At 37.1% G+C, this 19,949-nt stretch overlaps 2 protein-coding genes across 3 annotated transcripts; one reads left to right on the top strand and one right to left on the bottom strand.

Annotated features, from left to right (window-relative positions):
* Positions 1 to 225: 225 nt before the first annotated feature.
* LOC132308506 (cytochrome b6-f complex iron-sulfur subunit, chloroplastic-like) lies at positions 226 to 2,299 on the top strand. Its single transcript, XM_059806600.1, has 5 exons — positions 226 to 384; positions 500 to 750; positions 1,498 to 1,615; positions 1,725 to 1,907; positions 2,036 to 2,299. The coding sequence occupies exons 1-5, from the start codon at positions 346 to 348 to the stop codon at positions 2,135 to 2,137; spliced, it is 693 nt and encodes a 230-aa protein (XP_059662583.1). The 5' UTR covers positions 226 to 345; the 3' UTR covers positions 2,138 to 2,299.
* Positions 2,300 to 4,494: 2,195 nt separating this feature from the next.
* LOC132308507 (uncharacterized) lies at positions 4,495 to 19,061 on the bottom strand. 2 transcript variants are annotated; one of them, XM_059806602.1, is made up of 6 exons: positions 18,817 to 19,061; positions 15,923 to 17,258; positions 14,483 to 14,752; positions 7,336 to 7,491; positions 4,745 to 4,867; positions 4,495 to 4,556 (listed from the first exon to the last, which is right to left on the bottom strand). In XM_059806602.1, exons 1-5 carry the CDS (start codon positions 18,828 to 18,830, stop codon positions 4,748 to 4,750), a joined length of 1,896 nt encoding a protein of 631 aa, XP_059662585.1. In that variant the 5' UTR covers positions 18,831 to 19,061; the 3' UTR covers positions 4,495 to 4,556; positions 4,745 to 4,747. The 2 variants fall into 2 exon arrangements, with proteins under 2 accessions (XP_059662585.1, XP_059662584.1); XM_059806601.1 differs by having other exon boundaries at positions 4,495 to 4,867; positions 18,817 to 19,060.
* Positions 19,062 to 19,949: the final 888 nt, after the last annotated feature.

Consider the following 19,949-nt stretch of genomic DNA (forward strand, 5'->3'; position numbering starts at 1 on the left):
ATTAAACAATACTTGGAGAGGAGCTTGACTTGAGATTATGATAGAAAAACATGAATCAATTGTGAATTTTATAAATAAGAAGGAAAATTTTGGAATTTAATTCGTATCATATTTCAAATTTTAAAAATGTCACATGTCACACGAGTGAACTGGAGGAGTTGTGCTCACACGTGTGAAAACAAGTAACAAATCTGCACAATTGGTAATGCCCAATCTCTAACATGTGGCTCTGTAATCATCTTCCATCAACCACTCATCTAAACTTATCCACATTCCCAATTGTTTACATTCTCTCTCACATAATCAGACAGAGCCAACACTCTTTGTTTCCCAATTCTATGCTCCATGGCTGCCTCTACTCTCTCTCCTGTCACCCCTTCTCAGGTAAACCACTCTCTCACCTCCAAAACTCTCTTTCCAACTACATAACATAACATAAAAATGGGTATTTCTTCTTCTCTTTATGATGTTAATATATTAATTGGGTTGTGGATTTCAGCTGTGTTCGAGTAAGAATGGGATGTTCTCACCATGTCAAGCTCTAATGGTGAAGTCCACAAGGACTCATCATCAATTGGGTGCTGGAAAGGAAAGAAGCATGAAGGTCACGTGCCAGGCCACCAGCATCCCGGCCGACCGTGTCCCGGACATGGGTAAGAGGGAGACCATGAATTTGCTTCTTCTCGGTGCCATTTCTCTCCCCACCGGCTTCATGTTGGTCCCTTACGCCACCTTCTTTGCTCCACCCGGGTCAGTACAATATTATTATTGTGAACTACTAGGTTTTTTTTATTTTTAAATTAACAAGAAACACACACTACTCACACGCTCATTCTGCCCTTTTAAAAACTATAATCATCACCACTCAAAGTGGGTAGAGAAGACACCACAAGGCCCTTTCTAAGTACTAGTATATGTAGTAGTACCCTTGTAGTTGTATGTATATGAATATATTTTTTGAATCAACTCTTATAACAGTGCAAAATATAGGGATTTTCTGTTATTTGAGGTAGATATGTTCTCCTAATCTTTATTAAAGATGCTGTTGATGTTGAAGCGTCTTGTGAATTATAGCGGACTCTTTTTCGTTCATATTGTACGCACTACGATATCAAATTTATATGTTGTATTCCTTGAAAATCATTGCAAATTTTATTAACTTTGTTCCTGAAATTTCATATATTTTCAATTTGATTGATTAAAAATTGTCAGTCTCCTATTCATTGCTTTTCTTAGTTTAAATTCTAGATGGAAGAAACGTGAAAATGGGTCTTTTGTTAATGCTATTCAAGGTGCTAATTGTGCAAAGTGAGCATGGCACACGATGAGATGGCCTCACTAAATCAGAGTCTTTCAATTTTAAACAACTTTACGTAACAATTTTAAATTTGCAAGGGTGTAAAAGTTCATCATTATCAATCAAATTTACAAAACTAGACAACTTATTTATAGGTGTTTGATGGGCATCCATGTGATGGAAATTTTTTATTTCAACAGGTCAGGAGGTGAAGGAGGTGGTATCGTGGCAAAGGATGCTCTTGGAAATGATGTGATTGCAGATGAATGGCTCAAGACTCATGGACCTGGTGACAGAACCCTTACTCAAGGCTTGAAGGTGCTCTCATTTCTTACCATCTTTTTTTTTTTTTTTTTTTGATACCTTCTCTTTTTTAAGAAAATTGTAATCTGATATCTCTGTATTGTGTTGAAATGAATGGCTGCAGGGAGATCCAACCTACCTTGTGGTAGAGAATGACAGAACCCTAGCCACCTATGGCATTAACGCAGTCTGCACACATCTTGGCTGTGTGGTGCCTTTTAATAGTGCCGAGAACAAGTTCATCTGCCCATGCCATGGATCTCAATACAACAACCAAGGCAGGGTTGTTAGAGGTCCTGCTCCTCTGGTAACCAACATACTACTCTCTCTCTCTCTCTCTCTCTCTCTCTCTCTCCATGTGTGTGTGTGTGTGTGTGTGTGTGTGTGTGTGTCTTAAAATGCTAATTACTGACTTTTGATCCTACTTTGGAACAGTCATTGGCTCTGGCACATGCAGATATTGATGATGGAAAAGTGTTGTTTGTTCCATGGGTTGAAACAGATTTCAGAACCGGCGAAGATCCATGGTGGGCGTGAAGTCCCTCCTTAATATTCATTTTACTCATGGCCATGTACTCATTCCAACTGAGTCCACCCTAAATCATTTGTAAAACCGAAAGGCTTAAGAACTGAAAAATATATTCACATAAAATTTCTCTTTGTTGATCTTTAAGAATCAGATTATGATGTTTATGTCTAGTTTTCCTTTGTCTAGAATTTTGGATGAAACAATATGTGCATATTAGAAATTTGGAAAAGCTATAATGAAAGCAATCTCCTCAAAGCAAGTAATTATAGACCTGCTTTTGGAAAAAATTTAGTACATCATAATCTCATCATGCATATGAACATTTTTAGCAATTCCCTACTTCTTTGGGTCCTACTGCTAAATTTATATCAGGAATAGAGTGCAAAACCTTAGCAAGATTAGATAAACAGCGATCTTCGGATATAAATATGCTCATATAAAGGTAGTTATTTCATCTGTAATGTCTCCCATATTCTGGAGAACATCAACTCTTTTTTTAATCAGCTCCGTCAACCTATAAAGATTTACATTAAGGAGCCTGTATTTCACAAAATATAAGGCCGCCTTTCTCTATACCTGCATCGCCCTGAACTTCCAATCAATAGCCTTCTTCTTGTTATACTGAAAATTAAAAATCTACACAGGTGGCTAAAGTACTCAACCTCATTCAATGAATCAACTGGCCTTGATGCCCATAAGTTTGTATTTATACTTGTGTTTGACCATATAGATGGTACTGTCTAGTGGTGTTTTCTTAAACAAGACATATGACAGTCCTCAATTTTTACAAACAAGATCAGACAAAAGCTCTACCATGGAGATGACATTCTTCCCTTAAACACAGCTATTTTCCAATACAAACACTTTGAAAAGATCAGCCTACAGTACCATACTGTAAATCATTCACAAAAGCCCTGAAAAGAGGCATCATTGGCTGGTTTCTAGCCTGCCTTTAAACTGTCCGCTTTCTATCAGGAACTGTTCCACCAATATTATGATGAATCTCCACAGTTCTGTTTTTAAAGACAGTCTTGAAACATAATTTTTCTGCATCTTTTAACAAAATGCTGTATAGAGCCCAGTACGTAATTATCTAATCATAGAATTGACATATTTTAAGTGGTCATCAATAGCATGGAAGTGATCAAATTTTTTAGAAAGGAGGTAAGCCATGTTGATATCATAACCTTAGGAGGACAAGTACATGTACTACATATTTGTATTACTCTGGCTTTCAATCTGCTAATGGATCTTCAACCCATCCAACAAATTCGAAAATGATTCAAAACCATCACCGAGTACTCAATTGTTTCAACACTTCTTTACTATGGGTTGATAACACTCAATTTAGCAATCTTTAACAAAAATGTATGTCTTCGACTCAATAAGAGTGACCACAATCATCAAAGAGAAATGAAACGATTAAGAAGCAGAGGCTGAATATTCTCACCCAAAACTTTTCTTACAAAATCCTACCATATACAAAACAACAAGCCTTTTTCCCAACTACTTGGGGTCCACCACTTGAATTTTACGTTTCCATTCCGCTCTATCTAAGGCCATAGTATTACTCAAACCACATGCTATCATATCCTTTTTTACCAACTCTACCCACGTTAACTTTGGCCTTCCTCTTCCCTAGTATTACCCTCAATGTGGATTATGTCACACTTTCTAACCGGTGCATTTAAAGTAACAAGCTATTGTACTTATTTGTCCAGAAAGTATACTTTCTTCAACTAACAAGGGAAAGCTACTGACAGAGAAGAGTTGCAACCACCACAATGTAACACCAGCCAATTAGTTGTACACACTAACTTCTCTCTCCCCTCTTCCTCCTTTTCCTCTTCTTTTTCTTCCAACGAAACCCTAGCATCTTTTTTGTCCCCTCTGAATTTCTTTTTTCTTATTTCCTTGTTCTGTTACTAGTTTCTCAAAAGGAAAAATGGGAAGAAAGTCCAATGCCAAATTTGGCTAGTGATATTACAAAATATGTGTTCGAAAATAATGTTGTCTCAGAGTATTAGGTGTACTTTTATATGAAGAGTATATATATTAAGACTTGTGTTGTAAAGACACACACACATATATATCAATACTAATTTATTAATTTTAAAAGTGTCCCCCACCCCACCACCCCCACCCCCTCTCTCTCTTTCTTTCCTTCCAAACCACAACTCTCAGAGAAAGGGAAGAGAAAAAAACGGGCTTGACCCTGTTAAGAAGAGAGTATTATCATAATATCTGATCCATTAACTAAATGAACCCCATGTAAATAATTGCAGTACCACAGTCATTCAGGGAAGTACGTTACAAACCTTGAACATTGCAACATCACATGAACAAAAGGAACACGACAATAAAATCACAAAGAAAAAGAATGCCACTTTTTACTCTTCCAACAAACAACTTCATATTGATGGGTTCCTAGAGACAATTAAAGACAAAAACTATAAGAGGTGTGTGAAAAAGGAGAAAAAAGAATAAATTTGACACACTTTTTCTCTCAGGACAGCTATATGTATCATTATTTCTCGAGATTGCATTTGGTATCATTTTGTTCTAACAATAACCTTGCGAAAATTGGTCAAGAATAAAAAGGAACAAATGGGCACCTTCTATGGGGCCATGAGCCCTTCAATTGTGTAGAAGAGAGACTCCGCCCAGTCAACTTTGAATAACATTGTTTGCAGTGTCTGCATCACATCATACTCTGGATCAAGCTTTCGCTGCCACCCCTACGAGAGAAGAAAATAAAAAGATAAAAGCAATGGGAAAAACATAATTTAGAATGTGATTAAATCAGATGTCTAACCTTTCTATTTTTTAAATTATAATATAGTTTTTTCCAAGGCAAAAGGATAAAAAAAGAAAAAAGGTAAGAAAGAAAAAATTATGTGCGAATTCTGCAGCTAAAAGAAATTCTACCAGATCATGGAAAGTAAAAAATTTCAAGCATTCTTTTTCAAGGAAGATAAACACCTACTGTAACCTAAAAAGATAACTCGTGGCAGCAATTTTCTTAGAATTCTATTGTTAGAAAGGCAGGCAGCAAAACTAAGAGCTCTTGTGTTCAACGAATGAATATCAATAATGTCGTTTAACATTTCTAAATATTTAGTTCAAAAAACTGCTAAGATTTTCTTCCACCAAGTATTGTCAAGAGTATAGTGCTATTGCCACAGCATAATTTGATGCTTAAGGCATCTTCAAATTAATAACTGTTAAAGGACAATGCTGTCCCTTCAAGTCAAAATCCTTGCTACATCTTTTCCTAGGCTCTGAAACTGCCCAATTCTATTTATGAGAAAACACATTCTGTTCCCGAGAGCCACAAACTGTAGACGGATTTGCAGATCTTGCATATTGGTTCACAGCCTCAGGCAAGCATGCGAGCACAGAGAGAGAGAGAGAGAGAGAGGGTGTGAGGGGAGGGAAAGTATGTTTGTGAGGGTGCATATACAGGTTCTAAAGGGAAATGTTGCTGAAGCTAAATTTACAAGAGAACCCAAGTTGGAAACCAATCCCCTTGAAAGGAGAATTCTGCATTGCTGTTACAGTAATAATAGGATCCCTTTTCCTTTCCTCTATTAAACACATGCACCCACATACACGACATAATATATTGAAAAAGATGAAAGTTGAGCTAAATGGCTCTGAATGATCTATTGCAACTAGTTGCAAAAGAAATTCATGGATAACATAAAAATATAGTACTATTGCTAATACAGTTGTTTTCCTTTCTTTCTTTCTTTTTTTTTTATTTTTTATTTTTTATGTTGTTTGTATGTATAATCTAGAAAACTTTGGAAGACAAGACTGAGAGGACTTATAGTCAATGCTTGATGGACTCTCCTATTTCCCCCAACGTACCAGCATCAACAGCATGACATTGGTGGGAGATTGGAATACCTGTCCAGCATATGAACCTCAACATGTAATTTTTTTTTTTTTTATATAAGTAAGATTTCATTAAAGATGCCTAAAAGGGGAGCGCTCTCAAAGAAACAAAAGACGATTACACCAACACTATAAAATATCAACATGTTACTATGGAAGAAGAGAAAATTCTCAATTTTCATTGAGAAGGATCTCAGGAACAGAGTGCGTCAACACTTTGGGAGCAACATAAATCAGTGCTAGATAGACTCCCGACTCTCCTATTTTATTAAAATTATCTAATTAATATAGATATATATTTTGGGGGGCGGGGGAAGAAAGGGAGCAGTCTGTTTTGCTTAAATATTCATTAGTCAAAATTATGGATCTCCCGTAAGTGTTGACACCTTAGATTGTTAACTGTAGCTCCAATATGAATATTAAGTGTTAAAAGAATGGCACTAAAGTTTACTCAGATGTCAAATGGGTGTCAGCATTTCATGGACCCCAATACCCAAAGAAGAGGAAAAACTAAGAGTCTGACTTGCAATGACCCACCATTAGTGTGCCTCGTTTCACGCCCAAAGGGGAAGATGCTGCTTCCTAGTCACACTTTGAAAAGAGTGCCTATGTCACATGGAAGAAGTGAGACTTCCAACAAATGAAGGAGTTCACTCCCAGTCTCTCACGACCCAATTGCACTAGATAAAAAATTAATGTTTCACTGGCCAATAGGTTCTAATAGGGAATCAGACAAAATATATAGAAATGGTAACCAGTTGATTTATGATCCAGTTTTGGAGATTGACAAATTAAGCAACACAAATTACTAAAAGGAGAGATATATCTACTTGCTATAACATTGTAAATCCCAAAGAAACTTGATGACATGGCAAGATACTTCAGTTGATTTATGATACCAAACTTGCAATACAAGAAAGTATTACTGATAATGATTTTATCGAGCATAGTGTTGCAGATTCCACAATTAGTCCACCACAAGTTGGAAAGTGATGCAATGGCACTAGAAAGCCATTAAATAAAATCAACAAGCCAAATTGTGGGAAGACAAAGGGGAATATAAGAGCCTTTAAGGGTTGCAGAAGAACGTTGCATAAAAACATATCATAAAAGTTAGCAGTCATAGAGCAACCAAATAGTTAAAATTTGAACTTTTTGAGTCATTAAATATGATAAAAACTTCCCACAAAGGAATACTGTAAAACAAAAGTCAAGTGTAAATTCTAAGTTTCCTTTTTTTCATTAATTTTTCTTTTTGGTAGGTATGAAAGCCAATAGTGGTACTTTAATGAAGGCCAGAAGATACCTCTAGGATCAAAGTGGTTACCATCACAGTGCAAACATTGCCATTAATATTAACTTTATGACGTCTAACTTGCTCAAGCAATTGTTGCATACACTCAGCAGCATGAATGCCATCACCATCTACAGAATCCCAGAAATTAAAAGATTTCTCCATTTCCTGTTAAACCAGTAAAATCTCTTTTCAGAAGAGAGAGAGAGAGAGACTAAAAAGAAGACAACTACAGAGAATTGATTTTTTAGAGCTATTCTTTAAGCAGAGATAACAAAAAAGACAACAAAATAAATTGAACAATCAAACTGCCCACTTTGAAAGGAAGAACCTGCGCTCAGTTTGAGATTGGTTAGTTAAGTCAATTATATAGATATTAATTGGGTCTAGTATTGTATACTAACAAAACATTATAGTTTCCTGATCTGGTTAAGGGTTTAGATTTATTAAGATTTTATAATTTTTTTTTTAAGAAAACATTATAAAATAGACTCTCCACTCTCGAACCCTAATCACTCCACTCTCAAACCCTAATATTAGGGTTTGAGAGTGGAGTGATTAGGGTTCGAGAGTGAAGAGTTTATTTTACACGAACTCATAATTCTATTTCTGTTTTTTATTAAGAAAAAAAAAAAATACTAATTCTAAACCCTTAACCACATCAGGAAACTATAATGTTTTGTTATTATACATTAATAGACCCAATTAATATCCAGATAATTGACAGAGACACTCAAGGTCCCCATAGGACCCTAATTATGGCTTCATGTAAACTTGATCACAAGAAAAAATGTTTGGATGGCAATATAACACAAATGCGTGCATAACATAGTGTACAATCATTTCAAGAAAGACAGCCAAAGCTGCAAAACTAGAGTTGTGAAGGAAAAATTAGTGTGCCTAAAGATGGTAAGAGCCTAAATACATCTATTAGTTGAAGGATGGGCCGACATAACAGCATTGGTTGACAAAAAACCCAAGTCACAAAATTGGGAGCGAAGCTCACTCCACTCTCCCTGACACAAATTGACATCTAAGAAAGGGTGGGTATACACAAATCTTTATGGGAAGCACCATCCCATATAAAGCAAAATAATTATAATCCGGAGTCTCAGATTTTAAATTTGCTGGTGCATATTCTATAAACAGTGGATATCCATATTCATATAAGTTACTGTTAAGTACACCAACTTATATTCAATAACGATTTTCTTCCCCTGTTAATGCAAACATGAGATCTATTGATCTATGCATGGTATATGTTGAAACACTTATATGTATATATGTATTTATGCTGGGGTCTTATTGTAATTAGATATAGGGTTTGTGGCCATTATGTAATTAGGCCTTTATTGTATTGTATATATCTCCCTTTATGTTTTAGGGTTAAAGATATATGAGAAAATGGGCTGAGCAATTTAGTCTCTCTCTCTCGCTGTCTCTCCTTCTCTCTGTATCTCTATATTCAATATATACAAATCTTCATTTCTACATCGTATCAGAGCGGATCGAAATTGTGAGTGTGGGAAATTGCAATTGCATTGTTCTTGTATAGATCTAATCTGTAGATCTATTCAGAGCTCGTGACGGTGGTGTTGCTGCCGTTTTTTGGTTGTCGACGAACTCGCAGCCTTCTCTTGTCGTCGCTGCTCGTTGCTCGTTGCTTGGTCTCAGATCTGAAACCCAGTTTGGTTACTCGCGTTGTTGCCGTTTCAGTTGTCAATGAATTCACCGCTTTCTCTTGCCGTCGATGCTTGCTGGCTTGCTGCTGCTCACCGGCGGCTGTCGTCGTCGTTGCTGCTGGTTGTTTGGTCACCGACGGCTATCGCGAGGTGCATCGCTGCTTGTGATTCCATCGTCGCTGCTGCTGCGTACTTGCCGGAGAGCTGAGAGACGAATGGTGTTTGGCTACAGGGTGCTCGCTACCCTAATCCAGATTAATATAATCCGGATTTGTTCCGACCCGGTTTAAGGTCCGGCCCGTTTGACCCGATCCAAGATCCAGACCGTCCGATCCAAGATCCGGGCCGTTTGACCGGCTCAAGATCCGACCCGTTTAACCCGATTCAAGATCCGGCCCGATTTACTTACCGGGTCTATTCTGCTCCGAGTCTTCTTTTGTTCCCGGTTCAACTCTGGTCTGGCCTTCTCAGGTGCAACAACTTTTTTGGTTCCTCGCTACAGATTTGGCATCTTAACTTGGCGGAGATAAGTTTTTTTTTCTTTCCATATTCATATCTCCATGTCGGACGATTCAAATGTTGCTTCTGGGTCTACTGGAGTTAAATCTTCTGCAACATATGTTGATCCTGTTGGGCTGCAAATTACATCTATGAAATTAAGTAATTCCAATTACTTACTATGGGCTCAAGCAGTAAAGATTTCTTTAGGTGCCCGACGAAAGCTGAAGCTTATTACAACTGATCCTCCATCAAAAACATCAGCAACATATGAGGAGTGGGAAACTGATAACTATATGGTTATGTCCTGGTTGTGGAACAGTATGGAACCTTCAATTGCATCCACTTTTATGTTTGTCAACACTGCCAAGGCAATCTGGGATGCAGTTAAAGAAACTTACTCTATGGACACAAATGTTTCTCGCATATATTCATTATATGAAAAGATATTTCATTCTCGTCAATCTGACTTCACTGGTCAAGGCCTTGGTGAGTATTACAGTAATTTCAAAAGCCTGTTAGATGAATTAAATCAGTACCACCCCTTGACTACTGATCCTGATGTTCTCAAGCGACAACGTGAGGAATTTTCTGTTTCTATTTTTCTTGCTGGTTTACACCCGAACCTTCATAATATTCGGGACCAGATTCTTGCGGGTGATGGAGGACTCCCATCTTTGGGTAACATTTATTCCCGTTTACTTAGGGTTTCAGAACAATCACATGTGACGCCCACTGGAGTGAAAGAAAATTAAGCTATGATGATTCCTTCTATTTTTCCACAGTCCTCTAGAGGTCGTGATAGTCCTAGTGGCAACAGAGGGTATGGTGGAAATTCAGGTAGTTCTCGTGGCGGTAGTGGCCGTGATAGAAGTCGCAATCGCCGTGGTCGTGGACATAGTGACACTCGTATGTGCAGCCACTGTAAGGGTACTAACCATTCTGTTGAGAACTGTTGGACTCTTCATAGGAAACCAGCATGGGCAAATCAAGCAGTGTCTTCCTCTGACCTTGCAGGGTCTCATCCCTCTCTCGGTCAGACTTCTGGATTACCATCACCTGCATCTACTAGTGACACTGTGACACTATCACTATCACAAGTTGAGTTCAGTGCATTGGTCAACCGGACACATCCCAACTCTATTGATGTAGTTAATTTTGTGCAATCAGGTAATATTGCATGCTTGTCCGATTTACAGACTTCAGCATCCCCTTGGGTTATTGACTCTGGGGCTTCTACCCATCTCACAGGTGATGCCTCTCTATTTTCTAATTTTCAGAAGTCTAGTTCCTCATCTTTTGTTACTCTAGCTGATGGTAGAACATGTTCCATTATTGGCCAAGGAACAATTAAATTAACCCCATCCATTTCTTTATCCTCTGTGCAATTAGTTCCAAATTTTCCCTTTAATTTATTATCTGTAAGTAAATTGACTCAAGCTCTGAACTGTTTTGTCACATTTTATCCTTCGTCTTGTGTCTTTCAGGACCTCAACACGAAACATACGATTGGTGGGGGCAGTAACAGAAATGGCCTTTACTATTTGGATTGCAAACCTTCCACTGTTGCTTTACATTCCTAGATGTCTGTGTACCAGTGGCATTATCGGTTAGGTCATCCCTCGTTGCGGTATTTGAAGTATGCTTTGCCTTACCTTGAGTCGGTGTCTATTTTAAATTGTGAATCTTGTCAGTTGGGTAAGCACCATAGAGTGCCTTTCCCTCCTCGTATTGTTAATCGTCGGTCTTCTTTATTTGAATTAGTACATACGGACATTTGGGATCCCGCTCGTCACACTAGTCACTCAGGTTTTTCTTATTTTGTTACCTTTGTTGATGATTATTTAAGGATGACTTGGTTGTTTTTAATAAAAGACCGTTCTGAACTGTTTTCCATATTTCAAATATTTTTAAAAGAAATTGAGGTCCAATTTGGGTGTGTTATACGTACTTTACAATCTGATAATGCTATGGAGTATGTCAAAGGTGATATTTCTAGTTTTTGCGACTCTCGTGGTATTTTGCACCAAACTTCTTGTTCTTATACTTCTCAACAAAATGACATAGCTGAACGGAAAAATAGGCATTTAATTGAAATAGCTCGTACATTGATGATACATATGCATCTACCAAAAGCATTTTGGGACGATGCTGCTTTAACTGCTTGCTATTTAATTAATCGTATGCCATCTTCCGTTCTTAATTGGAAATGTCCTTATTCCTTTGTTTTTCCTACTCAACCATTATTTGCATTGCCGCCTCGTGTTTTTGGGTGTGTGTGTTTTGCTCACATATTACGCCCTGGCGCTGATAAATTGTCTCCTCGTGCCATCAAGTGTTTCTTTATTGGATACTCTCGGACTCAAAAAGGTTATAAATGTTGGGATCCTAGCACTCGTAAGGCTTTTGTGTGCATGGACGTTACCTTTTTTGAGGATACTCCTTATTTTTCTTCACATAGTTCGTCTTTAGAAACCGAGCTACTGCTTCCGTTGCCTGTTGTGTCACATTCATTACCCTGTGACCCACCACAATCACCTCATGTGCCACCGCCACTTCAAGTGTATAGCCGTCGATCACGAGTAGCCCCCCCCCCCCCCCCCCCCCAATTGTCTACTTCCATTGAGGCTCCTCCTGCTACTGATGATCTTCCTATTGCATTACGTAAGGGTGTTCGCTCATGTGTCACTGCACACCCCATATCTAACTTTGTTTCCTATAAAAAGGTATCGCCCTCATTTTCTTGTTTTTTATCCACGTTATCTGCTACTGCTGTTCCCACAATTGTGCAGGATGCTCTATCTGATACAGCTTGGCGCAATGCCATGATAGATGAAATTGATGCTCTTCATCATAATGGGACATGGGATTTTGTTTCCTTACCCCCCGGTTCCAAAACGGTTGGTTGTAAGTGGGTCTACACTGTCAAATATCTCCATGATGGATCTGTTGAGCGATTGAAGGCTCGCCTTGTTGCAAAGGGATACACACAAACCTATGGTATTGATTATGATGAGACTTTTTCTCCTGTTGCGAAGATTTCTTCTATCCGAATTCTTATCTCTATTGCCGCCAATCGCAATTGGCCATTGTTTCAATTAGATGTGAAAAATGCTTTCTTACATGGTGACTTACATGAAGAGGTTTACACGGAGCAACCACCTGGATTTGTTGCTCAGGGGGAGTCTCGTTATGCTGTATGTCGGCTTAAAAAGGCCCTGTACGGATTGAAACAATCTCCAAGGGCTTGGTTTGAAAAATTCTCCGAGGTGGTACTTTCCTTTGGCCTTAACAGATGCGAGACAGATCATTCGGTATTTTACCAACATACTAAGACTGGCTTTATATTTCTTGTGGTATATGTAGATGATATTGTTATAACAGGTGATAATTCTGACGGCATTGCAAAGTTAAAATTGTTCTTACAGAATCGGTTTCACACAAAGGATCTAGGCAAACTCAAATATTTCTTGGGTATTGAAGTTGCTAGATCCAAGGAAGGTATAAGTCTATCTCAAAGAAAATATGTGTTGGACTTGTTAAAAGAAACAGGTATGTTAGGTACTCGCCCTGCTGATGCTCCTATGGACCCAAATATAAAATTATTACCTGATGAGGGTGATTTATTTGACGATCATGGCAGATATTGACGCCTAGTTGAGAAACTAATTTATCTCACTATCACCCGACCTGACATTTCATATGCAGTTAGTGTTGTAAGTCAGTTCATGAGTGTTCCGAGAGTACCACATTGGAATGCTGTTCTTCGAATTATTCGATATCTCAAACAAGCTCCAGGTTTTGGATTACTATATAAATCTAATGGTAATCTTAATGTGACAGGTTTCATAGATGCTGACTGGGCTGGTTCTCCCTCAGATAGGAAATCTACTACAGGCTATTGTACACTTGTTGGTGGAAACCTTGTTACATGGAAAAGTAAGAAGCAAACAGTTGTAGCACTGTCTAGCGCTGAAGCAGAGTACAGGGCGATGGCCCATACCTCTAGTGAGTTAACGTTGATACAACATTTTCTTGAAGAACTTGGGTTACTAGTCAAGACTCCTATTCCACTGTTCTGTGATAACCAAGCAGCTATTCACATCGCATCCAATCCGGTTTTTCATGAAAGAACCAAGCACATTGAAGTTGATTGTCACTTCACTCGAGAGAAAATATTGAGTGGAAACATTTCTACTCCATTCGTGAAGTTTGAAGATCAATTAGCTGATATGTTTACTAAAGCTCTTGGTCATAATCGGTTACAAATAATTTGTTCCAAGCTGGGATTATATGTTATACATTCTCCAACTTGAGGGGGAGTGTTGAAACACTTATATGTATATATGTATTTATGCTGGGGTCTTATTGTAATTAGATATAGGGTTTGTGGCCATTATGTAATTAGGCCTTTATTGTATTGTATATATCTCCCTTTATGTTTTAGGGTTAAAGATATATGAGAAAATGGGCTGAGCAATTTAGTCTCTCTCTCTCGCTGTCTCTCCTTCTCTCTGTATCTCTATATTCAATATATACAAATCTTCATTTCTACATGATACAAGCTTCAAAGAAAACAGAGATGGTCAACGAGGTGGCTTGTTTCTTATTATCTCTAGCAATTTGCAGAAATTCCTCTACCACATAACTGTTTCAGATGTACATAGTACAATTTATTTATTTATTTTTATTTATTTATTTTTAATTTTTTTTATAAGTAAAGATGTAACATAGTACATTTTTCCAGACACTAGAACAAATATTTAGTTTTCAAGTTCAAATTATCAAGACATGTTTTCTAGAAATGTAAACAATAATGCTTTTAAGAGTATAGGCAACAAAATTGCTACAAATGAAGTACAAAGCACAAAATGGTCTTTGGAGAATGATGAATGCAAAGAAGTTCAGTAATGTGGCAGAAGTCACCAGGATTAGCTTCCATTTCTTAAATGAAAAAATATAGAAGGCTTGCGAATCACCTCAATGAAAGCCTTGGGGTCTGGGCAGTTCTGTTTTTCAGATAATTTAAGAGTGCATTCTGCCGCAGAGCGACCATCTCGAAGCGCCACAGCCTTAAAGAACTCCAGTAAATTGACTCGATCCTTCCTAGAAAGTTCAGCAGTCATGCCTACATCAAGGAAAACAACATGAGGTCTTGATTTAAGCAGCGGTTTGTGTGATTCCTTGGTTTGAGATACTCTAACGAGAATATTTCCAGGATGCATATCCGCATGGACAAAATTGTCTACCTGAAAAATAAAATAAAATGTCAGAACAATCATTGAATTATTTGAGTAGGAGAAATTAACTATTAATCCACAATGGAAATTTTCAAATTGATGAGTTAAATTCAAAATCACGTGGATTGAAGTTGAGCTCTAAAAATAAAAAATAAGAATATAAGAGATCACTTTATGCCAACTATCTGGGTTTGAGTTTTACCAAAAACTTTGGAATTTTCTCTAGCTTAATAGTTAATACTCCGTAATAAAAAACTGAATAACTTGACAAACATATCGGTATAGTCTAGAAAGCACATAAAGCATGGACACTTCTATGAAGGAACTGTATCCATGTCAGAACACTTTACGAACACTCCTCGGACACATATCCGACACTTCATTTCCATGTCCATAATTAAAAATTAAATTTTATTATTTTCGACACTTAGCCGATGCTTCCCCTACACTTCCTAGACACTTGGCCGACACTTTCCGTCATTTCTAACACTAGTCTTATATACACAAATACATGTAGAGAAGTCATGCCCGGTAATCTTTAAAATAGTACGAACACATTCTAAATTGTTCAACTTTTTTCTCTAAGAAAATTGGTATTACATACATGGTCACTAGTGAAGCATAAAAAGATCCTTAATAATTTAAAACAAAAACATTGTAATAACAAAGTAGTGTAATAATGGTTTATATGATATAAAAATCATTACAATAATGGCATAACTCCAATTTCTAAATCATGTCAGAGCAACTCTTCGTATAGAAATTAGAAATGATTTAAAAGTTTTATAATACTCTTACTCAATAGATGTATATAAATAAAAACTCATATTTGCATATAGCCGTGTCCACACCGTACCCATGTCCTACTTTTTTAGAATTTAGCGTGTCGACGTATTCGTGTTGTATCGTGTGCGTGTCCGTGTCTATGCTACCTAGGGTATAATAGCTCTTTAATTAATTTCAAAAAGTTGATAAAAGAATCAGGCTCCATTTGCTAAAACTCTAATGTGAACATTATGCTGACAAGTGGCTTCTTGCTGCTGAATGAAAACAACAGTATTGCTCAACAGGGGAAGCCGCAGTTCAACAACTATAAGATCATCATTATTTTAACAAAAGGAAAATAATAGAGAAGAAAAACAAGAAAAAGAAATCCAACAAAAACATAAGAAATTGTACCAGAAGCATCTTTAAAAGTGCATGAGACCCAATGTGAGCAAGTGCACTTTTAATGTGCTCATGTCCCTGAAGCTCGTCAACATAGTGCAAAACACTGTCACCGTGCTCGTAAGATTCCACTAGAACAGCTGGATGCACCAGGGGATATAGCGGTTTCGGGAATGACACATCCTTCCAGCTGCGGAAATTGTAAATAAAACGACTCAAATTAGCTGCTTCCCTGGCAAGATCAACTTGAGACATCATGAAAACAGCAAACTGTTGAATGCTTTCATCCAGTCTCAACCATTTCAGCGCAGGGATGAACTTCGAAACTTTTGCAACCAAATTGATTAATATAAAATCCCTTCTAATTGCTTCGCCGACACCTGGATGTCTAACCTTTACAGCTACAAGGAAGGGCCTAATCTGTTGCCCAGGATGTCGGAATTTTAAAGTAGCTCGATGAACTTGGGCGACACTTCCAGATGCTACAGGTTCCTCTTCAAATTTTTCAAAAATTTCAGGCAACTTGCGGCCGAACGCTTTCTCAATGGTTCTTTTTGTGTAGGCATAGTTATGAGTTGGTGCTTTGGTGTGAAGTTCTGCAAGCTCAGCACACATATCTCTGGGGAAGAGATCTGGCCTTGTTGCTGCCCATTGACCCCATTTAATAAATGCTGGGCCGGCTTTTTCTAATGTAAGATGTATGACACGAAGCCATGTCTTTCTAAACTCAATACCAAAGGAATCCACAAAAGGAGCCATAGCTATACAGGGTGTGAACAAAATTGCTAAATATATTGCTCTGAGAAACAATATCAAGCCCTCTAAAAGTGTGAACACAAATGAAGTTAAGTAAACATGCCCATCTTGTGCATGCATGTATACAGTATTCCCTGTTGAGAAGTGTGCTGCCTCTGCCCATGTTCTTTGTGTCCAAGCTAGCTCTCCGATGATGAAAGCAAAAACACCAGGAGCTACCAGTTGTGATCTAATCAAAGCAAGGCTCACTGCACAAGCAATCCTATTTATTGGCGATAAAATAGGTCCGCTGTAGGAGCAAATATGAGACAGCCTTTTCCAGGCAATCTCAGCATGGCGTGAAATCATATTACTTGGTGAAATGACATAGAAGTTCTTAGAACCAATACTCTTCCACAAGTTCTCCTTCGATTTGCATAATGTACATGAAATTCCTTTATTTGAAAGTTTATATAGCGAATACAATCTGCATAGGGTGTAAGGAAGCCCAACAGTAAATTGTGTCCCATTACTATTTATTCTAAAGTAGCTGGTCTTCTGGCTTGGGAGAAGAGAATGCACAAGCCTCCTAACATTTCCAAACGCCAAATGTCTGCATTTAACAAAATGAATTAGCTATTGGTTTTTTTTCCTGAATAAATGAATTTTCTATTATATCATGTAGATTATGAGAATTTGATAATAGCAACATTTTGAACGTGAAAATATAGGCAATAGTTATACTCATCATTTTGATAAAATAAAAAATAAAAAAAAGATTGAGCAACTACTGGTATTTGGAATTTAAAAGTATCATTGTCATGTAACTAGTACCCATTTGTATTTGAGAATAAACCTTAGATATGGCAACTAAACCCTTTGTAGTGTCGTTATTACAAACGGACAATATAGAGCCCTCAATGAAAACATCTCTACATGCTATCACAAGGATGAAAATAATTTCCTCTTTATTCCTGGAATGCCATTTTCCAGAAGCCCAGAAGAACTCAGATCATGTTGTGGACATTCCTCAATGTTACCGACAAATGTTGTAATATTCACAATGGCATGCAACCTCATCCACTTGCATGAACACACTTCTCGTCCTCATTATGTTTCTCATAAAAAAATATTAAAAAATAATAATAAGAAGAAAGTTCGGTTGGAATAGTCAAAAATACGTTACTGAAAAAATTACTGTTGTTCTTGGTTGTAGGAAAATAGGTACTTTGTCTTATGGTGTTAGAAGTCTTTAATATCAAAAGAGGCCTCTTTGATATTTGGATTGGATTCTATTTTAAAGAAGGAGCCAATGATGTCACCTTCGAAACCAGAACTCTATGAAAAGCAAACTCATTCAATTGTATGAATGACTTATGTTTTCTTAATCCTTTCGCTACTGAAATTTGAGACAAACAAAGCCCATAACTTGGCTACTTTTCTTTTATAACCAGACATATGCAAAATTTTATGCCACTATTTGAACATATACATGTGCATTCAGCCACATGGATGACTAATGTATATCCATGAAACTTGAACGCATTTGTCGGAGACAAAGGGAGCCTTTGCAGCAGTACCAATTCCAGAATGACTTCTTATTAGTTGATGTTACACCATCTTCTTCAATTTCCTATCAAGATGTAATTTTTTTCAGTTTCTACTTCTTTAAGTAAGCAAGCTCCACTTCCATGTTTTAAGTTGTTGATCAGGCTTTGATCACGAAAGAGAAAGTAGCTTAACAGCATAATTTTTCTCTCCATCTGAATTTCCTCAAAATTATTTGTTAAAGAATTTATGCCTGCATCACTCCCTATTTCCAACTTTTCTATCTCTATCTCTGAAGTCTCACTGTGCGTGTGCATACATATAAATGAAACAGAAAGAAATCCATTCCATTTGCAAATGCCTGCTTAAATTAAAACTTTTTCATCTTCACATTTTGACAACAAATTAGTGCGAATTTCAGTGCTATAAAAGTCTGTACCTTTTAGATTTTCCGGTTGCTAATATCTAATTGTAAATATAAACCCTAATTCAGAGCAATCCAAAACATGTTCAGGTGCAAATCAATACAGAAATTGAAAATTTATGACAAACTCAAAATTAAGCATTGAGAACGAAATCTAACACCCAGCAAATGAAACGCGAAAGTTGTTGGAGCTACAAACCTTGCAACGGCCATAGCTAGCAGGTGCAATTCGATCTACGATGGGAAGGTGGCGTACGATACCCGCCGGCATTTTCACCCGAGGGTGCTTGAATCATCCTCGTCGTCGCTCCAAAACCCTGGCCACCATGGGTGAGCGATGGTGTGTCTGTGTGTATCAGATTTCCGGCGATTGAAGGGGGCTAGATAAGATTAGAAAAACAAACCAACCGATTAGATTTTAACATTTGGTATGTAATTTTTGACGTAGACTCGTAAGCAGCTACTTGTACTGTGACTGTAATTTATTGCATCGTCCCAAAATAACCGTCTTCTAATCTACTCCATCTGTCCCAATTCACAAAAAGAAACAGACATTTATTTTAAGACAGAAAAAAAAATAATTTTTTTATTTATTAATAGTGATACTATAATTTAATTTTTATAAGTTAAATTTGTATATTATAAAAAGTACTACATTAATGTTTTAAATAAATAAACAAATATTTTGGACCGAATAATTGTTAAACGATAATACGTCATCAAAACACATCAGACAATGTGGGTGATGACCACCGACCAATAAATGGAAATTCGGATTGGGGAATAATGGGAATCGGTAGCAGCCCGTGCATGCAGGATCAAAATTCAGTCCAAAACCTCAAGCTGGCAGTAGTATTCAATTTGAATTTTTCAATCCAAGCATAAATGAATAAATCCGGCCAAAACAATGCTGAGATTTTAAACTTGACAAGGAAATTTCAGTTTAGATATAATTCACCTCAGGCTTCATTATTTTTCTGAGTCATAGACTTATGTTAGTTTTAATTATTTATCTAATACAGAGAATGAGTAAATGACTAGATTATTGGCTGAGGCCAGTAATGACTAAATTTTGATTTCAGTTGGGAGGTGTGGCCTCTCTTATTCTCACAGGCGGTTGAGAAGGATCTCCATTATCTTCCTGGCTGAGGTAGGTGGTTTTTGTTTTGTTGTTTTTGTTTCTCATGTTGCTTTGTTTTTTTAAAAAAAATAAAAATAAATTGACTAAACTGTAGTATATCGTGAAAATATAGAATTTAATACGTATATATGTATGTGTATATATAATTTAGAGATGGAACTTGAGTCAGCGATTTCGGGTTAAATATGGAT

This window comes from Cornus florida, unplaced genomic scaffold (assembly GCF_030987335.1).
Source record: "Cornus florida cultivar Cherokee Brave unplaced genomic scaffold, ASM3098733v1 CherokeeBrave_3.0.0_Hap2_Chr05, whole genome shotgun sequence".
In the NCBI taxonomy this organism is placed as follows: Eukaryota; Viridiplantae; Streptophyta; class Magnoliopsida; order Cornales; family Cornaceae; genus Cornus; species Cornus florida.

What these genes read in the sequence shown, in the direction of transcription:
- LOC132308507 (XM_059806602.1), bottom strand. An exon ending in CACTTTTAAAGATGCTTCTG is followed by an intron (nt 14,753 to 15,922) that starts GTACAATTTCTT and finishes TTTATTTTTCAG; the next exon opens with GTAGACAATTTTGTCCATGC. An exon ending in ACCCCAAGGCTTTCATTGAG is followed by an intron (nt 7,492 to 14,482) that starts GTGATTCGCAAG and finishes CTGGTTTAACAG; the next exon opens with GAAATGGAGAAATCTTTTAA.
- LOC132308506 (XM_059806600.1), top strand. Translation starts at nt 346, where the DNA reads ATGGCTGCCTCTACTCTCTCTCCTGTCACCCCTTCTCAG. An exon ending in CTCCTGTCACCCCTTCTCAG is followed by an intron (nt 385 to 499) that starts GTAAACCACTCT and finishes TGTGGATTTCAG; the next exon opens with CTGTGTTCGAGTAAGAATGG. An exon ending in ACCTTCTTTGCTCCACCCGG is followed by an intron (nt 751 to 1,497) that starts GTCAGTACAATA and finishes TTATTTCAACAG; the next exon opens with GTCAGGAGGTGAAGGAGGTG.